The sequence below is a fragment of the Rhodamnia argentea genome, chromosome 8 (assembly GCF_020921035.1).
Source record: "Rhodamnia argentea isolate NSW1041297 chromosome 8, ASM2092103v1, whole genome shotgun sequence".
NCBI lineage: Eukaryota > Viridiplantae > Streptophyta > Magnoliopsida > Myrtales > Myrtaceae > Rhodamnia > Rhodamnia argentea.
The window spans coordinates 26,646,030-26,664,947 of NC_063157.1; the positions used below are offsets into that span (position 1 = coordinate 26,646,030).

General features: G+C 39.2%; 2 protein-coding genes across 2 annotated transcripts; one reads left to right on the top strand and one right to left on the bottom strand.

Annotated features, from left to right (window-relative positions):
- Positions 1 to 527: 527 nt before the first annotated feature.
- Positions 528 to 10,856, top strand: LOC115738297 (alanine--tRNA ligase). Its single transcript, XM_030670895.2, has 23 exons — positions 528 to 941; positions 1,254 to 1,492; positions 2,128 to 2,268; positions 2,698 to 2,844; positions 3,047 to 3,199; positions 3,653 to 3,782; positions 3,944 to 4,040; positions 4,234 to 4,354; positions 4,967 to 5,026; positions 5,408 to 5,458; positions 5,540 to 5,635; positions 5,922 to 6,023; positions 6,568 to 6,690; positions 7,106 to 7,249; positions 7,339 to 7,410; positions 7,547 to 7,622; positions 7,917 to 8,059; positions 8,152 to 8,260; positions 8,350 to 8,537; positions 9,334 to 9,423; positions 9,744 to 9,926; positions 10,013 to 10,192; positions 10,595 to 10,856. Exons 1-23 carry the CDS (start codon positions 629 to 631, stop codon positions 10,664 to 10,666), a joined length of 3,030 nt encoding a protein of 1,009 aa, XP_030526755.1. The 5' UTR covers positions 528 to 628; the 3' UTR covers positions 10,667 to 10,856.
- A 2,127-nt stretch (positions 10,857 to 12,983) lies between these two features.
- Positions 12,984 to 16,050, bottom strand: LOC115738237 (ABC transporter F family member 4). Its single transcript, XM_030670809.2, has 2 exons — positions 15,986 to 16,050; positions 12,984 to 15,434 (listed from the first exon to the last, which is right to left on the bottom strand). The coding sequence occupies exon 2, from the start codon at positions 15,385 to 15,387 to the stop codon at positions 13,177 to 13,179; it is 2,211 nt and encodes a 736-aa protein (XP_030526669.1). The 5' UTR covers positions 15,388 to 15,434; positions 15,986 to 16,050; the 3' UTR covers positions 12,984 to 13,176.
- Between the last annotated feature and the right edge of the window lie 2,868 nt (positions 16,051 to 18,918).

The following is an 18,918-nucleotide window of genomic DNA, read 5'->3' on the forward strand; positions in this document are numbered from 1 at the left end:
AATGTATGTGGGAAGATAATAGCTACTCAAAAGTTCTATGTTTTTTTTTTTTAACCAGAAGAATAGGATTTTGCCCCGGATTATACGAAAATTGAACTCGTCCCGTAAATTTTAGACAAAAAAAATCTAAATTGTTTTAAGAAAGAAGAAAATCATTTGTGCGATTGTGACACACGGAGCCAACTTTTGTAACTTATGATGTGTTTATTTTCCAAAAATAAATAATTTAAAAAATATTTTATTAAAAATAATTACTTATATCCCTTACAAAAATGAAAAAAAAATATTTCCATTATTATTCGGATATAAATTGTTGTCGATAACGAAAGCACTTTTCATTGACTAATTATTTATAATTATATAAGTAATTATTTTTTATGAAACGAACGGAGTAAGTGGATCAAGATATTAGTTAAGCATGGAGGATGGAATCAAACGTGAAATCACTTCGTGAAAGTGAATTAAAAGAAAAGAAAGTGAATATATCCATCCCAAAGGCGAGGAAGAGGAGAGAGAGAGAGAGAGAGAGAGAGATTCATTTTGGGGGGTAGGGTTTTGGGTGGAGAATATGTTCCCGCAATAAAACGTAGCGTTCAGTTACAACGAGGCAAAACCGGCAGAAAAATGAATGAGCTTCCTCTGTAGACGACGAAGCAGCACCTCCGTCGCTCTGACGCTCCTCGCTGGCCCTCTCTCCGCTTCTTACGTCTCTCTGCCTCCGATCGTCTCCCGGCTCCACTCCTCGCCGCCGCAAGACTCCGTCGCCGATCGATCGACGCCGCCGCGCGGTGCCGCCGCCATGCCGCAGGTGGAGGAGCAGTGGCCCGCGAACCGGGTGCGGGACACTTTCATCAAGTTCTTCGAGGCGAAGAGGCACGTCATATGGCCGTCGAGCCCGGTCGTCCCCGTCAATGACCCTACTCTGCTCTTCGCCAATGCAGGTGCCGCTTTTAACAGACACTGGATTCGCCCGGCTTTGCTTTGGTTGGCTTATTTTTGAAGATTCTCTCGTTACTTAAGCAATTTCACGGGGCAATTTTGCTCTGCTGAACGTCGGGTGCTTTCGTATGATGACGAGATGTGATCGTATCTCCGGTTTAATTTGTCGCCCTCATGTAACTGTCAAAAGTTAAGTCAGTTCCGCTCAGCAAGATGTTGTTGTAGGACCAACCAACCATATGTTTCCTCGAGCATGTGAATACTGGTAAAAAGGGCGTTTCAGGATTCGGGTCTGAATTTTGTGCTTTTGGCAGGAATGAATCAGTTCAAGCCAATATTCTTGGGGACAGTTGATCCGAACAATCCCTTAAGTAAACTGTCACGCGCTTGCGACACCCAGAAGTGCATTCGTGCTGGTGGGAAGCACAACGATCTAGATGATGTTGGAAAAGACACTTACCACCACACCTTCTTTGAGATGCTTGGCAACTGGTCATTTGGTGACTACTTCAAGAAAGAAGCTATTGACTGGGCCTGGGAACTTCTTACAGAGGCAAGTGCTTTGGCAAAAGCTACATTTTTATTTGTACTTATTATTTGCTTGTATAGACATGCATATTAATACAAAGTTGACAATCTTGTGGCCAGTACTGTTTGTTGTTATTTTTAAAATAGAAACTGTTTCGCCCCTTATAGTCAGGGAACTCCTTTTGCTTTAGATCTCATGACGCTTTTCCCTCTGGGACATAAATGCCTATATACTCCTCCACGTTCTTTTTATCTGTAGAATTCTAGTTGAGACCATAAAATTTCCTGCAAATATGAGCGTTGATTCCAATTTCCCAGACCTTATTTAGCACATTTTTTTGGATGTTCATGTCCCATTCACTTTCTCTCATGAAATTACATGAATGTCAATTGATGGTTGATTATTCGTTACTCGAGAAAGAAGTTGATGCCTCTTCCCTATTTATCGTGTGAGGTTCACTCTAGAAGGCCTGGAACTTGTCAGATGTGCTTTTCACACCTTTTTGGTTCTAGGAATAGGTTCAGCTATTTCTTTCTGTGTTGCTCATACCATAGTCATTTAATAATTGAGGTTTCTTAATTTGAATGAAAGCATTTGGAAATGATGTATTCATTTGTATACTGTGTTTGCTCATCATTTTTCCACCTGTGTTATTACAGGTTTACAAGCTGCCAAAAGATCGAATCTATGCCACCTATTTTGGCGGTGATGAGAAAGGTGGTCTTGCTCCCGATAATGAAGCTAGAGATGTATGGCTTAAATTTTTACCTCCTGGACGTGTCTTACCTTTTGGTTGTAAGGTTTGTCCCCTCTGAGATCTAAATCTGTGGTTTCATTATTCCATCTTATGCCCGATTCTCAGTGTGGGCTTGTTTGCGCAGTTATCATGATTTCACATATTTGTCTGCATGGAGGAGTGTTTTTGACCTCTATTTGCATGCATATGGTGGCATGAACTGATATCCATTGACGGAAGTTGCGTGTTCAAGCTGATGATCCTTGTTATATGTTTCAGTAGTTCAGCGATCTTGTGCTTTTTCCTTGACAGACTGCACCTCCAATGACATCAAAAAAAAAACTTAGCAGATATCCTTGTATTCTTGCTTTTATCATGTGCAGCCAGTTATTTTGCTTGATTTTTTAAGGAGATACAGCTGTCAATTTCACATACTATTCCATCTATGTTCAATTTGGTAATCATCATGTTATTCTTCTTACGACTTCAATAGGACAACTTTTGGGAGATGGGTGATACGGGACCTTGTGGGCCTTGCACCGAGATACATTTTGATAGAATTGGTAATCGTGATGCTTCTTCCTTGGTTAACAATGATGATCCTACTTGCATTGAGATATGGAACCTTGTCTTCATTCAGGTATGGGTTCCAAGAAAACCTCTCATTTTCTCATACATCATGATGTCTGCAGTAGGATTACGTGACTTCATTTCATATCCATAATGTTGAGAGAGGCTGAAACTATCTCCCATTACACGTTGTGCTTATTGTCTCATGTATATTTATTGATGTCTTGGCATTATTCTCTCTTTCTTTCTGCTTATAAGTTACTCTCTTGCAGTTTAATCGGGAAAGCGATGGCTCCCTGAAACCTCTTCCTGCTAAGCATGTTGATACTGGTTTGGGTTTTGAGAGACTGACCTCAGTGCTTCAGAACAAGATGAGCAATTACGACACTGATGTATTCATGCCTATTTTCGATTTTATCCAACAGGTATACAAATTCTCAACTATTTTTTCATTAAATGGGATTTGATGGCATCTGTTGGTTATTGGTCGTTCTCTCAGTAGTCATTATCTATGTGTAGAACATAAGGTGTTAAAACTAACTCCATAAGTTCATCGTTATTTCGGAAAATGCTTATCATTTTATTTTCTTTGCAATATGATAGTGTTATTCACCAGTTAAGTACCACACATTTAATTCTAACTTGAGTACATTTCCTATATACTATATTCTTACGTGGGATTTTAAAGAACCACTACTCTTTTCCTTTTCTACCCTTAATTGCAAAAGCATGCATTTAATGGTTCTCTGCCATTTCCTGGTGGGAATATTTTGTTTCAGGTTTCAGCTTTCTGACCTTGAAGATGTAATTTTTGGTGGCTTTAGTATTGCTCAACTAAATTTTCATTCTGTATTTATGCTCTTCAAACTTTTTTATAGGTGACTGGAGCTCGACCCTACTCTGGAAAAGTTGGAGCAGATGATGTTGACAAAGTTGACATGGCTTATCGGGTTGTTGCTGATCACATTAGAACTTTATCATTTGCCATAGCTGATGGTTCTTGTCCAGGTTGACTGCTACTGCTTGGTCAGATTTTTTGGGCATATTTCATTATGCCTTTACCTAACTCTCTCAGCATCTTTTTTCAGATAAAATTAGCGTGCCTTAAGCCTAAAAACTCTTATGTCGCCTCTGATGAACAATCGAGCAATGCATACTGTTTTATGCAGGCAATGAAGGCCGTGAGTACGTTCTTAGGCGTATTCTACGTCGAGCTGTTCGTTATGGAAGTGAGGTTTTGAAAGCCGAGGATGGATTTTTTAATGGGTAGGAAAGGATTTTTTTTTTTTTTGGGACAATTTTGCAGTTACACAGTATTCATCTTCTCCATTTTTTAAAATATGAATGACCTCTTTTAAGTTTTGCGGGTATTTGATGATGTGTTGCACTTTCAGTTCTTGCTTTTGTAGATTGCAAATTCTAAGCCACCATACTTTATTTGTGAATGATGGCAAATCAGTCTTGTGGGCATTGTGGTGAAAGTGATGGGCGATGTTTTTCCTGAGCTGAAGCAACATGAATTGCGCATTCGAGAGGTAATTGCAGATGAGGAAGCTAGTTTTGGGAAGACTTTGCTGAAGGTTAGTGAATATAACCCTAAAAATAAAGGCTCCAGTTGTTAGTACCTCCTTTCTCACCAGTTACTATTCTTTCGGATCTCTGGAAGTTTTTTGCTCTAAGATAATCATTCAGTTATACAGATCTGCATCAGTTTCAAAAGTACTTCAAATAAACATATCTCCCAAATATCCATATGGTTGCCAAGAAAACTGAGCTTATTTTCACTTCTTCTACTTAATTGAGAATAAAAGTAGTTCCCACTTTCTGCTGTATGCTATGCATTAGGAAAATTCAGCCTTTCCCTGTATGAGGTTGATTATATAGATCCTTCTATGTGGTTGGGACATTGTAGGACATCCTCTTTCGCCCACCTGAAATAAAAACCTTTTTTCAAGTTCCTGCTAGTTTATATGTGAACGTTTCCGCAAAGCCTCTTTGGCCTGCCCCATTCCGTCCAAAGACTTTTCCATGAAATTTTTATGAAGAAAGCTTTCCAGTGGTGTTGTTTCACATGCCTATTCTGCTCAAATCATTTGCTTACTTCAACTGTTTAAATTTTGCCATCAATGGCCATGCATGTATGATTTTTTTAAGATATCCTAACATATTGATTTGTTTTTATATACCATTAGGGAATAGAGAAATTTAAGAAGGCTGCTCAGGATGTCCAGGGAAAGATATTGAGTGGACAGGTACTTATTTAATTGTATCGGTAGATAGTTGTATCGATGCTTTTTCTCTTCTAAAACATATTTCTGAAGTTTTTCACTTGCTGAAATCTTACTTTTGGTCCTTACTTTGTCATGTTCAATTGTCTAGATATGTTTCTCATATGAAACTATTTAGCCTTACTGTTTTGAAGGCATTGGGATATACTGATGTTCATCTGTCATGGCTGCTTTCTCTCGCAGTCTCATTTGCCCTTCTTCCTGCCATGCATCCCTTTTTCTTATCTGTGGTTCTCTTTATTTGTGTATGATAAGAAATAAAAGAGTTTCTGTTTGTCTGTGTATTGTGTTGAATTGATAATTCTGAACCAAGTGATGTTCACTTTCCTTTATCATTTTTTACAGGATGCTTTTGTCCTGTGGGATACATATGGTTTCCCACTAGATCTAACTCAGGTATTAAAAGTTAAAGTTTCTGCATGCTTGAATTTGTAATTTCTGGTTGGTTTGTACCCTGACCTACTGTACTTAATCCAGCTTATGGCTGAAGAGAGAGGTTTGCTAGTTGATGTAGAGGGCTTCAACAGTGCAATGGATGAGGCAAGAGAGAGATCTAGAAGTGCCCAAAATAAGGTATTGTCTGCTTGCGCTTTGTTATACTTGCCCATTGTCTGCTTGCGCTTTGTTTTATTTGCCCTATGGTCTTTAGCCTTCCAAAGTGATAGGCAATCAAATGAAAATAATAGTCTTGTTGAGGCAGTTTATGCACCTTGTTTTTTGGAGGGGAGCGGCGAGGGGAGGGTTTGTCTTCTTAATTTCTGGTTGACATTCAACTTAATACTGTGAAGGTTCAGGAAATGAGCAAACTTATAACTATTTGTTAGTGGTAAATAATTTTTTGACTGTGTCTATCTTACAGCAAGCTGGTGGTGCTATTGTCTTGGATGCTGAAGCAACCTCTACATTGTCCAAGAAAGGAGTTACTAAGACTGATGATTCCTTCAAATTTATTTGGTTCCAGGTTAGTGACATGGATTTCAGGGCGGGATATATCATTTTGCTAATAGTTTTATTTTTGTATGAAAGAAGCCTTACAGTAGCAGTGATTATGTTTTGGCTTCATGATCTGTTCTTTTTTTTTTTTCTTCCCTTTTTTTGTTGCCAAACACTAAAGTAGTTGCTGCTAACAGAAGCAAATTTTCTGTCTCTTCCATTTGACAAATGAGGCAGTTGATAAAAGATTAACTGGAAGTTTTTTTTTATTACTCCCTGGATCTGAACTTACCATTGTTTCTGAAGTGTGAAATGTTTTATAAAGTAGAGAAGAAAGTCTTCTGTACGAGTGTATCTGTCTCTCTGATTATCTTTTGAATATTAAGATAAATACAGCTTCTGCCACCCCTCTGTTTGAGTATGACTCTTGAGCATTTGCATAGACTAATTTAAGTTTTTACCGTTTTGTTACACTTCACTGGATAGATCTCAGTTTATCTATCTTTGTATAACTTGGGATCACAAACTGGAACTCTAATACTTTTCTTTTGGTTTTTCGTTGTCCATATCAGGACCACAAGAGTGTGATTAGAGCAATCTATTCTGGTGCTGATTTCCTGGAAGGTGCAGTTGCTGGCGAAGAAGTGGGCTTAGTTATGGATAGCACTAGCTTCTATGCTGAACAAGGTGGTCAGGTATTGTGTTGCTCACAAGATCAATTATTTTCTTGCCGAGACCTAATTGGAGACTCTTTCCGTATTGTTGCATGGTTTATTTTGAATGATATGATTGACAAGTGTGCATGCTTGTATAGCAGCTAGTGCCACTTTTAACATAGGATGGCTCTTAGAAATAAGTTTGTGCCTTTGTGGTGAAAATCTGCAACAAACTTGCATACTCATACCTTTTCATGGATTTAGGGCTGAGAAAACCCATACTTATAGAATCTTTTTTTTAGCGGCTTGCCTATGTCTATTTCACCTTCTATAGGTTCATTCCTATTTGTAACATACCTTCTGCATTTTACAAAATAGCTGCGTGTTTGTCATGATTTAATTTACCTTACATATCTAACATACCTTCTGCATTGTACTAAAATATTTCCTGTAGATTTATGATACCGGATTGCTTGATGGGCCTTTCGGCACATTCCAAGTTTGTAATGTCCAACTTTTTGGAGGTTTTGTTCTTCATATCGGTTCCCTATTGGGGGAGAGGGGAAAGTTGAATGTTGGTGATGAAGTCATTTGTATGGTATATCCACAGTTAAATTAGTTACAGTTTGGTAATTATCCTATGTCACGTTTCAACTGTTTTGCTGATTGTTTTTACACAATGCGCAGGTGGACTATGAACGGCGTCAACTTATAGCCCCAAACCATACCTGTACACACATGTTGAATTTTGCACTCAGGGTATGCTTAATTGCCAAGTGAAGTGGAGCCAGTGAATTCCATTTGATTAATTTTCAAGTTTAGATACAATCATATTTGTATTTCCTCTTCTTGTATATTTGAGTATCTGATGTTTGTCTTCTAATTGTGAATTCAGGAAGTGCTTGGTACTCATGTTGACCAGAAAGGATCGATCGTTCTGCCTGAAAAATTGAGGTTTGACTTTTCTCATGGTAAGATATTGTTGATTAGAGGGAAACAAACGGGAGATTTGTGGATAATATAGAGATCCATTTTGTAAAAATAGGGATTCTTAGCTTTTCACTTTGAAATTTTGGTATGCCGAGAGATCCAGTCTAACGTAAATGCCATTCTAGACATACTAGACTCCTCCTGTTCTTGATTTTGTAAATGGTTTGTATGGCCTTGGTGCCTTTTTAATGAATTACCTTACTATTTGAAACAGAGATAACTGTTAGTTTGGGAACTACTTGTGTTCAAAAGGTAATTTATTTAGACTTGTACAGGTAAGCCTGTGGATCCTGAAATTTTAAGAAGAATAGAGTCAATAGTCAATGAGCAAATAAAAGCTGAATTAGATGTCTATGCAAAAGAGACACCACTGCCCCAGGCCAAGGGGATCAACGGTTTGCGAGCTGTTTTTGGGGAGGTTAGCTACATAAGTGTTTTTTCCCCCTTTTTATTGGCTCCTTTTCATATTTTCCTTAGATCACAGTTCATTGATTTTTGCTCTTGGTCCAGATCTACCCTGATCCAGTTAGGGTTGTGTCTATTGGGCGAAAGGTCGACGAACTATTAGCTGATCCAGATAATGAAGAATGGCTATCGATTTCAGCAGAACTTTGTGGAGGTAATTTTGTCTTGTATTTTGTTTCTTAGCGTTAAGTGCAGGATCCAGATTTATCTATAAGAATTGTCTTTTGCATTTTATGTCTACAGGTACTCATATTTCAAATACACGGGAAGCTAAGGCATTCGCTCTTTTATCTGAGGAGGGAATTGCTAAAGGAATCAGAAGAGTAACTGCTGTTACTGCTGATTGTGCCTTTAAGGCAATCGAATTGGCCGACTCGCTTGACCTGGAAGTAATGGATGCAAACAGAACCGAAGGAAGCTTGCTAGAAAAGGTTGTTATAGAAGCATTACGTACATTAGGCATTTGTTTTTTTTTTTTTTGGCTAAAGTACATTAGGCATTTGTTGAAGCAATGCTTATCCAAAAATTCTTTTCTTTCTATTATTGTCTGCTTAGCATAGCTGACCAATTATTCCATGTTCATGTGCTTCACTCGTTTAGTACGAGAGTTGTGGTGCAGTCTCTTATATATTGTATTCTGGTTGCTTATTTCGTATTATCATTTCAATTACTGTCTATGTGATTAGTTCTTCACCCACATTCAGTTTGTAAAGATGCAACTTTCATGCTTTTTAGATGGCTAATAATTGGCTGATCTCTTGTTTTTCTTTATTTGGGCCGAATTCTTCTTAACTCGTGCTTTTCTGGGCATTAACTATGTTCGAGTAACACCATAAAGATCACATCACTAAATATCCACCTAGGGCAGTCCTCTCCTGTGAAACAAACAACAGGATTAGATAGATGTAGCAATATAACCGATATGAGATATAACCAACTAAATTGTTTGAATCAGGCTTCCTTAAATGACGTCACTAGTGCCATTTCCCATTGTAGAAGTGAATTAATGCACTTATCACAGAACTTTTAATTTTTCATCCTGCATTGTGTCTATCAATTTTCTGGGCCATTGTGTGTCATTTATGTCATGTGTTTAAAATGGTGGAAGCAGTATGGTGGAATTGTTTCCCATCTCAAAGGATGTGTTTGTAGCCTGAAACTCCTTTTCCTTGCCATCTCATCCGTACTTATCATATATGTACCGATTAAAGCTTCTCGTCCTTGTAGAAAGTAGCTTCCTTGAAGAGTCGGGTGGATTCGGCACCTATACCTGCAGCCAGAAAAGCCGACATCAGGACCAAGATTGCTGCTCTTCAGGTAGAATCTGGTCTATTTATGCAGTGATTCCATTGGTTCAAACTTTTTTTCATCATTTGCATTTCTTTTTGTGAAAAATTAAGACTAGTAGATTTGTAAAAAGCGATTGACTATATTCATGTTGAATTTGACTTTGGATACCATGTCTAATTCGTTGATTTTTGCGTTTTGAGATTTTATTTATTTGGAACTTTCACATTTGATTGAGTTTTTCCTTTTGGCAAAAGTTCCATGGGCAGTATCAAGTACGTTTGTTTTTTAATAGGTAATGAATCTTTTGAGTACTTTTTATTAACATTCTGCTAATGGCATTCTCTCAGTCTGAAGTGAAGAAGGCACAGAAGAAGATTGCAGAAGCGAATACGAAGAAAGCTGTGGAGGTCTCTTTGGAGACTGCAGAAGCTGCCATCTTGGGAGGGAAGGGATTTTGCATCTCTCGAGTTGATGTTGGTTTGGATGCAGCTGCTGTCCGCGAAGCTGCCATTAAGGTCCTGGAACAGAAGGTAGCATTTTTTCCCTGCTGATGTTCAAGGATACTTGTGTTTGCTCCTGCTAAATATGTAATGCCGCTTTAATAAAAAATGAACAGGGGATCTCGGCCATGGTTTTCAGTAGAGATGAAACGACAAACAAGGTAGTGGTGTGTGCCGGAGTGCCGGAGAAAGGTGGGAATGCTAAGCAGTTGGAAGTATCACAATGGTTGGAAGAAGCGTTAGGGCCACTTAAGGGCCGTTGTGGTAAAGGAAAAGGGGGTCTTGCCACAGGCCAGGTAAAGAGCTTTCAAATGGGCTTTGTTTCAGTTCCTTGATGCTATGCTAGTTGGTATGAGAGAGTTTTCACTGGTCCCAAGAAACATTAGGATGGTGTGCTTAGAAAAGAGAGTGACGGTTTGCCAGAAACAAATAAAATACAAAATATTTAATTTTCTTGAACTTATGTGCAAGTAGTGCCCAGAATCATGGGGTTTAAGTTAGGAATATTAAGCGGCTTAAGTTCACTTCACTTGGGCATTAGCTAGAAAAGTGTAATTGCACTGATTGCTTCCAAATGTGTAATGTTGGTACTGAATGTAGCATTTTCTTCTTCCCCAGAATAATTTTCATTCAATTGTTATTGGACCCTGACCTGACTGTCATGAGCTTACCCCTCTCTATTGTGACTCATTTGTTAGGGGACGGACGCTTCGCATCTAGACGAGGCCATGCGTCTGGCAGACTCATTTGCATCTATGAAGTTGAGATGATGGCAGATTACTCGAGGTCAAGAATTGATGGTTGACAACCCAATTCTTGTATGATTACTATAAATGACCGCATGGATGAAAATTAGCACTACAGGTGATACATGCTTTGTGTGTGCTTATAGGGGCTTTCCTGAAAACAAGTTTTTCTTCATAACTCGATAAATTTACGCAATAGATATTGTTTATTCAATGGGCTTTCGTTTCCCCATTGGTAAGAGTGGTTTGAACATTCGTAGGAAGGGGTGTATTGATCAATATTGACACGCAAAACCATTTTGGTTTTCTCCTAACCCTTGTAGCTCTACATGATCAGGATCGGGATTCGAAAGTTTGTTCTCTCTGAAACCATGTAGACATTGAGTTTACGAAGTGCCATCAACTAGTAAATATTGCTGAGAGATAAACAAGGAAGAAAATGAAAGAAGAAGCTAAAGGATCGTATGTCGTAATTGTCGATAACTGGTGTTAGAAATCGAAAGATTTAATTGCTCTCTCGTCAGTACCGTATTGGAAAACGCCAAGGGCGGGTTTTGTTACTTGCATCAAACCCATGTCACGGGAATAGCATCCTCATCCCTGTTCCAAGTGCATTTGCCAGCTTTCAATATGACATGGAAAGTACATTTTTCTTTTTTTTAAGTTCCTCAATTTCCTGCTTTGTACAGATAGTTGTTTACAGCTGTAAAATTCAATTGATACATTTCAATCGGTGGTGTCGCCGAATATAGTAGTTTGCAGATTAGTAGTCTGTATAGTAATTCAGACTCCTAGTTGCTATACCGGCTTCCCTCCTCTCCCCCTACTTGAATTCTTTTCTTTTCTTTTCTTTTTAATCAAGTTTCTTCTCTACGATGCCGTTTCACTTTAGGGTTTTAACGGCCTTGTAGGCGCCGCGTGGCTGCCACATAAGAGCCAGCATGGTGCTTAAATGGGCAGGCGAGAACTTCCATTAGATTTTTTTTTTTTTAAAGGGAATGACAACGTGATTGGACAAATATGGGAAAAGTTTGTAGAATCTAGAATCTATTGCGCTTTTGCTAATTTAGTTATAATTCTTTCAATATTATCAATTGAGTCCTAAATCTTTTAATGTTTTATCAATTTAGTCTATTTAGTCAGTTTTGGTCGGAAAGAGACATGGACAATATTTAATAATATTTTTATATCCTTTTCTTTTCTTCTTTTTATGTTTATTTCTTTTCTTTGTTTCTTTTTTTCCTTTTCTTTTTTATGTTTCTCTTTCCCCTAGTCACCCCCGGGCCTCGTCAATGGTCAGCAGAGGTGGCCGGCCTTAGGCAAGGGCATCCCTAGCCCGAGGACAGTTAGGAAAGCCCTTCGCTAGATCGGCAAAGGTGGCCCTTGCGAGCCCGGGCTCGGCGACCCTCGCTCGAGGCCGGCAATCTCTGCCGTCCATTGACGAGGTCTAGCTATGGCCGACAGAGGAAAAAAGATAAAAGAAAAGGGAAAATAAAAGAAACAAGAAGGAAAACATAAATATAGAAAATATTAACCAGGTTCATAGCAATTTAGAGCACCGTACCCACGTTCTCCAATATCCACAAAGTTAATCCAAAAAATATATCATAAATCAATTTTATAAACCAAAACATAGAACTTTCATGATTCAATCTATTAAAGAACCATTCATAAATCGAAATCATATTCTAATAACCTCATAACCTCCATAATTATTTGCATAAAACGCTTCGCAAATCATTCATATAATCAGCTCAAGCTATGCTAAAAAAATACTATACCATTTTCAATAAACAAAAGGGTAGAATAAATGCTAATATGTCCCAAGCACCACTTTTTTTTCCGAAGGAATTCAAACCACGTGTTGCTTCTTTAACTAATAATATACATTCTTATCATTTTTAAGATATGAATTTTACAAAATTAAAGAAGAGATAATACCACTCAAATTCCTAACATATAATTGAGCCGATGAACTCAAATCCCTAACATTTAATTGAAAAACAATATCAAAAAACTAAGCAAAATAATTTTCTAAGGAGTGGCTCGACTAAATTCGGCATATTCATCGATAAAACGACGAAAAAATTCCAAATAAGGGCTCAAAGTACCTTCGTTTCTTAAATAAGGACCTAAAGTGGATCATGTTTTAAATAAGAGCTAAAGTGTCCTTATTTTCTCAAAAAAAGGTCTGCAGTGAACCTTATTTCAAATAAAGGACTAAAGTGACCATGAATCTCAAAAAAAGACATGCTCTCAAGGGCATTTTCGTCATTTGTCTCTATTTAATTTTTTCTTTTTGTTTGTCTTTTCCTTCATATTTTTTTTAAAAAGGAGTATATTTTTATGCTGGAAAAGTAATGTTCCATTCATTCATTATTAAAATGTGATACAGGTGTCTCGATACTCTCATCAAATGAAGATTGCATCTTTCCTCAAGCATTAAAACAAACGAATACAGCTATAATATAAGTGAGGAAAATTGCGCCTATGGTATCAGAACTAGCAAGACCTAGGCCACTTTGTATGGCATATCACTCATCAACCTCAGCTTTGATTTCTCTTTGAAGTTCCTCCTTGTACTCTTCGAACGTTCCTGGGAAAAATTTAACAGTTCCATCTTCTACAACCCAAATTTCACTTTGCTCTTCATCATCACAAACACGTGATATAAGCCTAGAGTCGTGACTCACGAGGACGACTCCACCAGTGAACTCGTCCAGTGCATCAGCCAGAGCATCAATACTCTGCATATCTAAATGATTCGTTGGCTCGTCCAGCAGCAATATGTGCGGTTTCGACATGGATATCGAAGTGAAGACCACACGAGCTTTCTGACCTCCGGATAATTTTGCAATAGGAGTGAGGTGATTGTGACTGGGAAGACCAAACTTACCAAGCTTTGCTCGGACAGCCTCCTGCTTGCTAAGACCCTCCTGATCTGGATGGAGACGGAGAAGATACTGAACCGGTGTTTCTTCCATGGTCAGTAGGTCCACAAAGTGCTGCGAGTACCTGCCAATTCTCAACTTCTGACTCCTCCGTACTTCACCCTCAGTTGGAACCAAATCCCCAGCAAGGAGATTCAGTAAAGTAGATTTCCCAGCTCCATTTGGCCCAACAATAGCAACACGAGTTCCCATATCAATACCTACATCGACGTTCGAGAGCCTAAAATCATCTCGACCTGGATAGCTGAAGCTGACCTCAATTAGCTGCAAGAGCGGTGGAGTAAGCTCGGTAGGTTCTGGAAAGTGAAACTCCACACTGTAATCCCTCCATTTCTTTGGTGCCTCTGCTAATGGCTCATCTTCATCAACCTTGCCCTTTGACTTGCCCTTCGATGCTTCCTTGGCTGCGGTGAACTTCGCCCGATCTTTAACTTTTTCCTGCTGAACACGGTTTCCAGACCTCTTGGCAGCTTTGACCTGCTTCTCATAAATCTCAAACTTCTTGTTCATTTCTTTCCGCCGCTGCTCATACCCACTTTCAAAATCATCAAAGTTGCCTCGATAAAAGTGGAGTTTCAGGTCATGAAGATGAATGATATCAGTGCAAACAGTGTTGAGAAAATCTCGATCATGTGAGACAACAACAAGAGTCTTCTTCCACCTGCACAAGTATTCCTCTAACCACAGAACAGCCCTAAGGTCAAGATGGTTGGTGGGTTCATCCAGTAACAGAAGAGTTGGCTGCACAAAAAGGGCTCTAGCCAGCGATATTCTCATTCGCCAACCACCACTGAATGATTTGGTCGGACGAGCTTGCATTTGTTTGCTAAATCCCAACCCAGCTAGAATTTTCGACGCCTGAGCCTCAGCAGCATCTGACCCCAAGATCTGCAATTTCTCATACAACTCGACCAGCTTCTCCCCAGCATCATCTTCATTACTGTCTTCACCTTCTCCATCAGCACCATCGACAGAAGATAAGTTTTGTAATGAGGCTACCTCTTGTCTAACCTTGACCAGCTCTTCATTGGCAGATACAACTGCTTCCAAAGCGGACCTATTATCACCAGTTACTTCTTGTTCCACCAAAAGAACATCGATATTCTTAGGGACTGGTATCTTCCTCCAAGCAAGCAGCTTTAACAATGTAGATTTGCCCATACCATTTGGTCCAATCAGACCATACCTCTTCCCATGAGATATCTTCACTGATGTGTTCTTTAGAAGTTCTTTTCCTCTGGCTGAGACAGAGAAGTTGTCAACAGTAATATCCTTCACATTAGCATCTGCTTCCTCTTCACCTTCAAGAACAGAAGCTCGGCTACCAATGACAACAGTGAAAGCATCGTGGTCATCCTTCAGAGCTTCCTGTTTAGCTTGTTCTGCAGCATACGCAGCAAGCGTGTCCTTCTTTTCTCTCTTCTTCATCTCTTTCTCGCTTAGGTTTACATCAAGGGCCTTTGTTTCAGACCTCTGCTGCCGGCTGAGGCGTTTGCTAGCTTCATTCTCCACTTGATCTTCACCAGATGCATATTCTTCTTCCTCGTCAGAAGGAGGAAGGTCAAGTCCATCTGTATAAGATGGGAGTTTTGAAGTTGTTTTTGCCTTAGATTTACCAGCATTACTGCTCAAAGAAGACGACGATCCCTTCTTTGGCTTTTCTGGCTTTTGGTCCATGCTGGCTAGCATGGCTGATACCGAGAGCTTCTCTCTCTTGCCATCTTTTGCTCCATCCTTGCTGCCCGCCTTACCCTTCGCGACCGATGCAGATTCCTCGGTTTTCTTCTTCCCCATAGAAGCAGTTGCACCACTTTACAATGGACAAAGAAGGGTGTCTAAACCTATAGATATACTGTAAGTCATCAGGTCCACAAGCAAAAAAAAGCATTACAGTTTAAAGATTAACATGGGTTCCTAATATAAGCTTGAGCTTGCAGGAAGAAAGACAGATATCAACAGAATTGCAGGGAATGAATAAAGAAAGAGAACAATACAAACAACAACGAGTGAACATGTCGAACTGGACACACAGATGCCATGAAAGATCCAGATCAATATAGCTAGATGATTCAACTGCAGAACTACAAAAAACGAATATCAAGAAATCAACCAAAGACATCAGGTGCTGAAAAGGTCGGGAGAACAACAGAATAGAACACAACCAGAGCATCTCAATTCCCCAATCTTCCTCAGCAAGGAAAAAAAAAACACACACACACACAACGGATCAATTACCAGAAACTCGGAACACAACGACACGATCTAAACGACAACGCATCGAATCTCGCAGCACACGACCAGACGGATAGATCAATGATACGTGCAAAACCAACACGAGCTCGGGTAAACGCGAGACGAACCAAGAATCCAAAAGAAAAAATCGAAGCTTTACCTGAATTGGAAACGACGAAGCCCAAGAAGGGAGCGTCGGGTAGGGAGCGGTACTTGGCTCAAACGTTCCGGCTCTGCTCTCGCAAGCTCCTCAGATGAGACTAGGGTTTCGTTTTTTTTTTTTTTTTTGTGGTTCGACTGTTATTTGCCCAAAATAGACCCTTTTCTTCTAAAAAAACATTCCCAAACTGGTACGTTATCGGCCCGAGTCGGTCTCGATCCGGGTCGGGTAAAAAGGCGGGCCTAGTATATGGATAAAGCCCGCTGTAGGCTGGAATTTAGCCTTTTGGGCCTCCTGAGTCGGGGCGGACTTTAATTTTGGGGGGGCCTGATCCGGGGCGGACATAGCGGGCGGGCCGCCCGCCCGCTTGTCGATCGCGGCTAATCCTCTCATTGTCGGATCGATTCACCGTTACATCGATGTGATTATTTCATAAAAAAAAACGGATTAAATCGAATGGTGTAATTTCGATGGATAAGGCGAGAAGAAAATAGGGTAATTTCGACTCCAATGTCGATTTCGTAACGCATTTTGTCCACGTCCATTTCTTTAATTAAATTACGAAATTTCAACTGCACTGTTGTATAATATTTAATATATTTCATCTTTTTACTCTGTAAATAGTTGATGTATAGTCATTGTTAATGACAAAATGCACATCTTTTATGTTCAAAATCATGAATTGAAAATTGAGACAATAAAGGCGCGAATGATTATCATTTTTTTCTATTTTTCTTTTTGCTAAAATAGGTATGGATCAGAAATTCGTTTGTTAAAATAATTTCATTTTTCTATTTTCAAGAAGGTTTAGAATGTCTTAAGATAGTTTTTAATAGGTTTGATATCAAGTAAATAAAGGTTATTCTCCTTTTATACCAATCTACATCTCTCTTTACTGAGCGAGACTCCACCCATATATCTACTAGTGGGTGGTAATTTAGCATTTTCCGTTCTATCATTTGTTTGACAACATTAACAACTAGGCTCTACTTTAGATAAGATAGCTTTTCGGTCTTAATCAAAATGGGTCAAAGGCGCGTCGGAACGATTGGTGGCTGCTTAGTCTCATTTGAGACAAATCAAAGATCGTTTTGTTGGATTGCGAGACAGAATTGGCAGGGCAGTTCTTAGTTTAGATTACTTAAGGGATTTTCAAAGATTGCTATCACGAGAATCAAGAAAAAATTAGAATAAGGAAGGGAGTTCCTCAAGATTAGGTTTAGCCATTTCACTATTCGTTCTGACCAATTTTGAATATAATGTAAAGTCAAGCAAATATGCCCAAAACGAGCAAAAACCTAAAAACCATCAAACCGACATTAATTGACCTATTAACCGGAGAGTCGAGAGATAGAGATCAACCAACTAAATAAGAGATCTACAAGGTAGAGTTACCAAACCTCGGGATCAAGGTATCATGCCCCCAACCCCGCTCCGCGCATGGTAACATGTCGTTAGGTAATAGACTAAGCTGGCGGTTAGAAACAAGGGTCCCCGAAATATTTGCTAACTCCAACACCACCAACCATCAAACCGACATTAATTGACCTACTAACGATGAAGACCAACCAACTAAATAAGAGATCTACAAGGTAGAGTTACCAAGCCTCAGGATCAAGGTATCATTAGCTGAAGATGACCTTGGCCAATCCACATGGCCTGCTTGATGAAAGTTAGCGACGGAGACATTGTAAATTAGTCTGCGGCCAGCGCGATAAGTCCTTTGTCCTACTACGAGTGCTGCAACAACCTTTATTAATAAATTTTAGTTTAGAAGTAGGTTTAGAACAGAAATGAGAAGCAAAAATTTTATACTTTTCTATTTCCACAACAAAAACAGATTTAGGTAATTTTTCTCATCGCTCCTTCCTTCTCTCTTGCATGTGATCTCCCTCTCTCTTACATCCCCGATAGTAGGTCATTGTCCACGGATCGCTGTTTGGCCAAGGCCCACCGGCAATTGTAGAAATTTTATATTGATATCAAAAAAATTTCACATCGTTATCAAATGCGTTTCTCTACTTGGGAACTCGTTTAGGGAATAGAAATAGAAAAATGTATTTCTCACCAAAAATAACTCTTAGAAACATAATGGCTATCATTAGTGCCGTAAATATCTTTGTCGTGGTGACGGTTTTGATGCGGGAGCATCCGACACATCGAAACCATCTTTATGCTTCGATCTTGTTTCGTCGGAAAGTTTACAACTCCATTGTTTATTCAGGCCAAGATCGATTTCGGTTACAATTTACTTCGGTGGTGTGAAGTTACCGTCGTGAAGGCTAGCAACATGCCGACTAAAGAGTTGCTGACGCCCGACCTAACCAATTAAGCTCGACTTCTCCAAGTTAGTTCTTGATTTCGTTTGCCGAACAATGACATACCAATGGAGGACTAATCTAGACTATTTCCTTAGTTATTTGGAGGCTTCCCATGAAGATTATCTACGAGTCCAGCCTGGTGGCCGACATTGCTAAAGAATCCAGGTGCAAGTCTTCATGTCTTTATTGTTTTCTAGTTTTTCGTTGTCATATAATGCTTTTCTAGTTACCAGGAGTTTTATGGTTCCCAAGTCATCTAGCCCCCATGTTCTTTATTATTCTTCTATTTCTTATGTTCGAGTCCCTATATATATTGAGGAAGAATTCTCCATTGTAAAATAGACTTGATTGAATGAATGAGAATTCCTATGCGAGAGATGGATTATAAACCTTCGACATCTTTATCCTTGAAAAGTGGATTACTTCTTGGTAGTGAGCCAATAATTCCTTTATCCTCAATTGGTGGTGTAGCCTTTATACCACGTTGGTGAGCTTTCATCCTATCTCAATCTTTATCCTTAGCTGGTGTTATCTTTAGGTTTTGGTGGTGATCGTTCTATCCTTCGTTTTGTATCGTCGGCCGGTGGTCGATCATTTATGCCTGGGTATTGC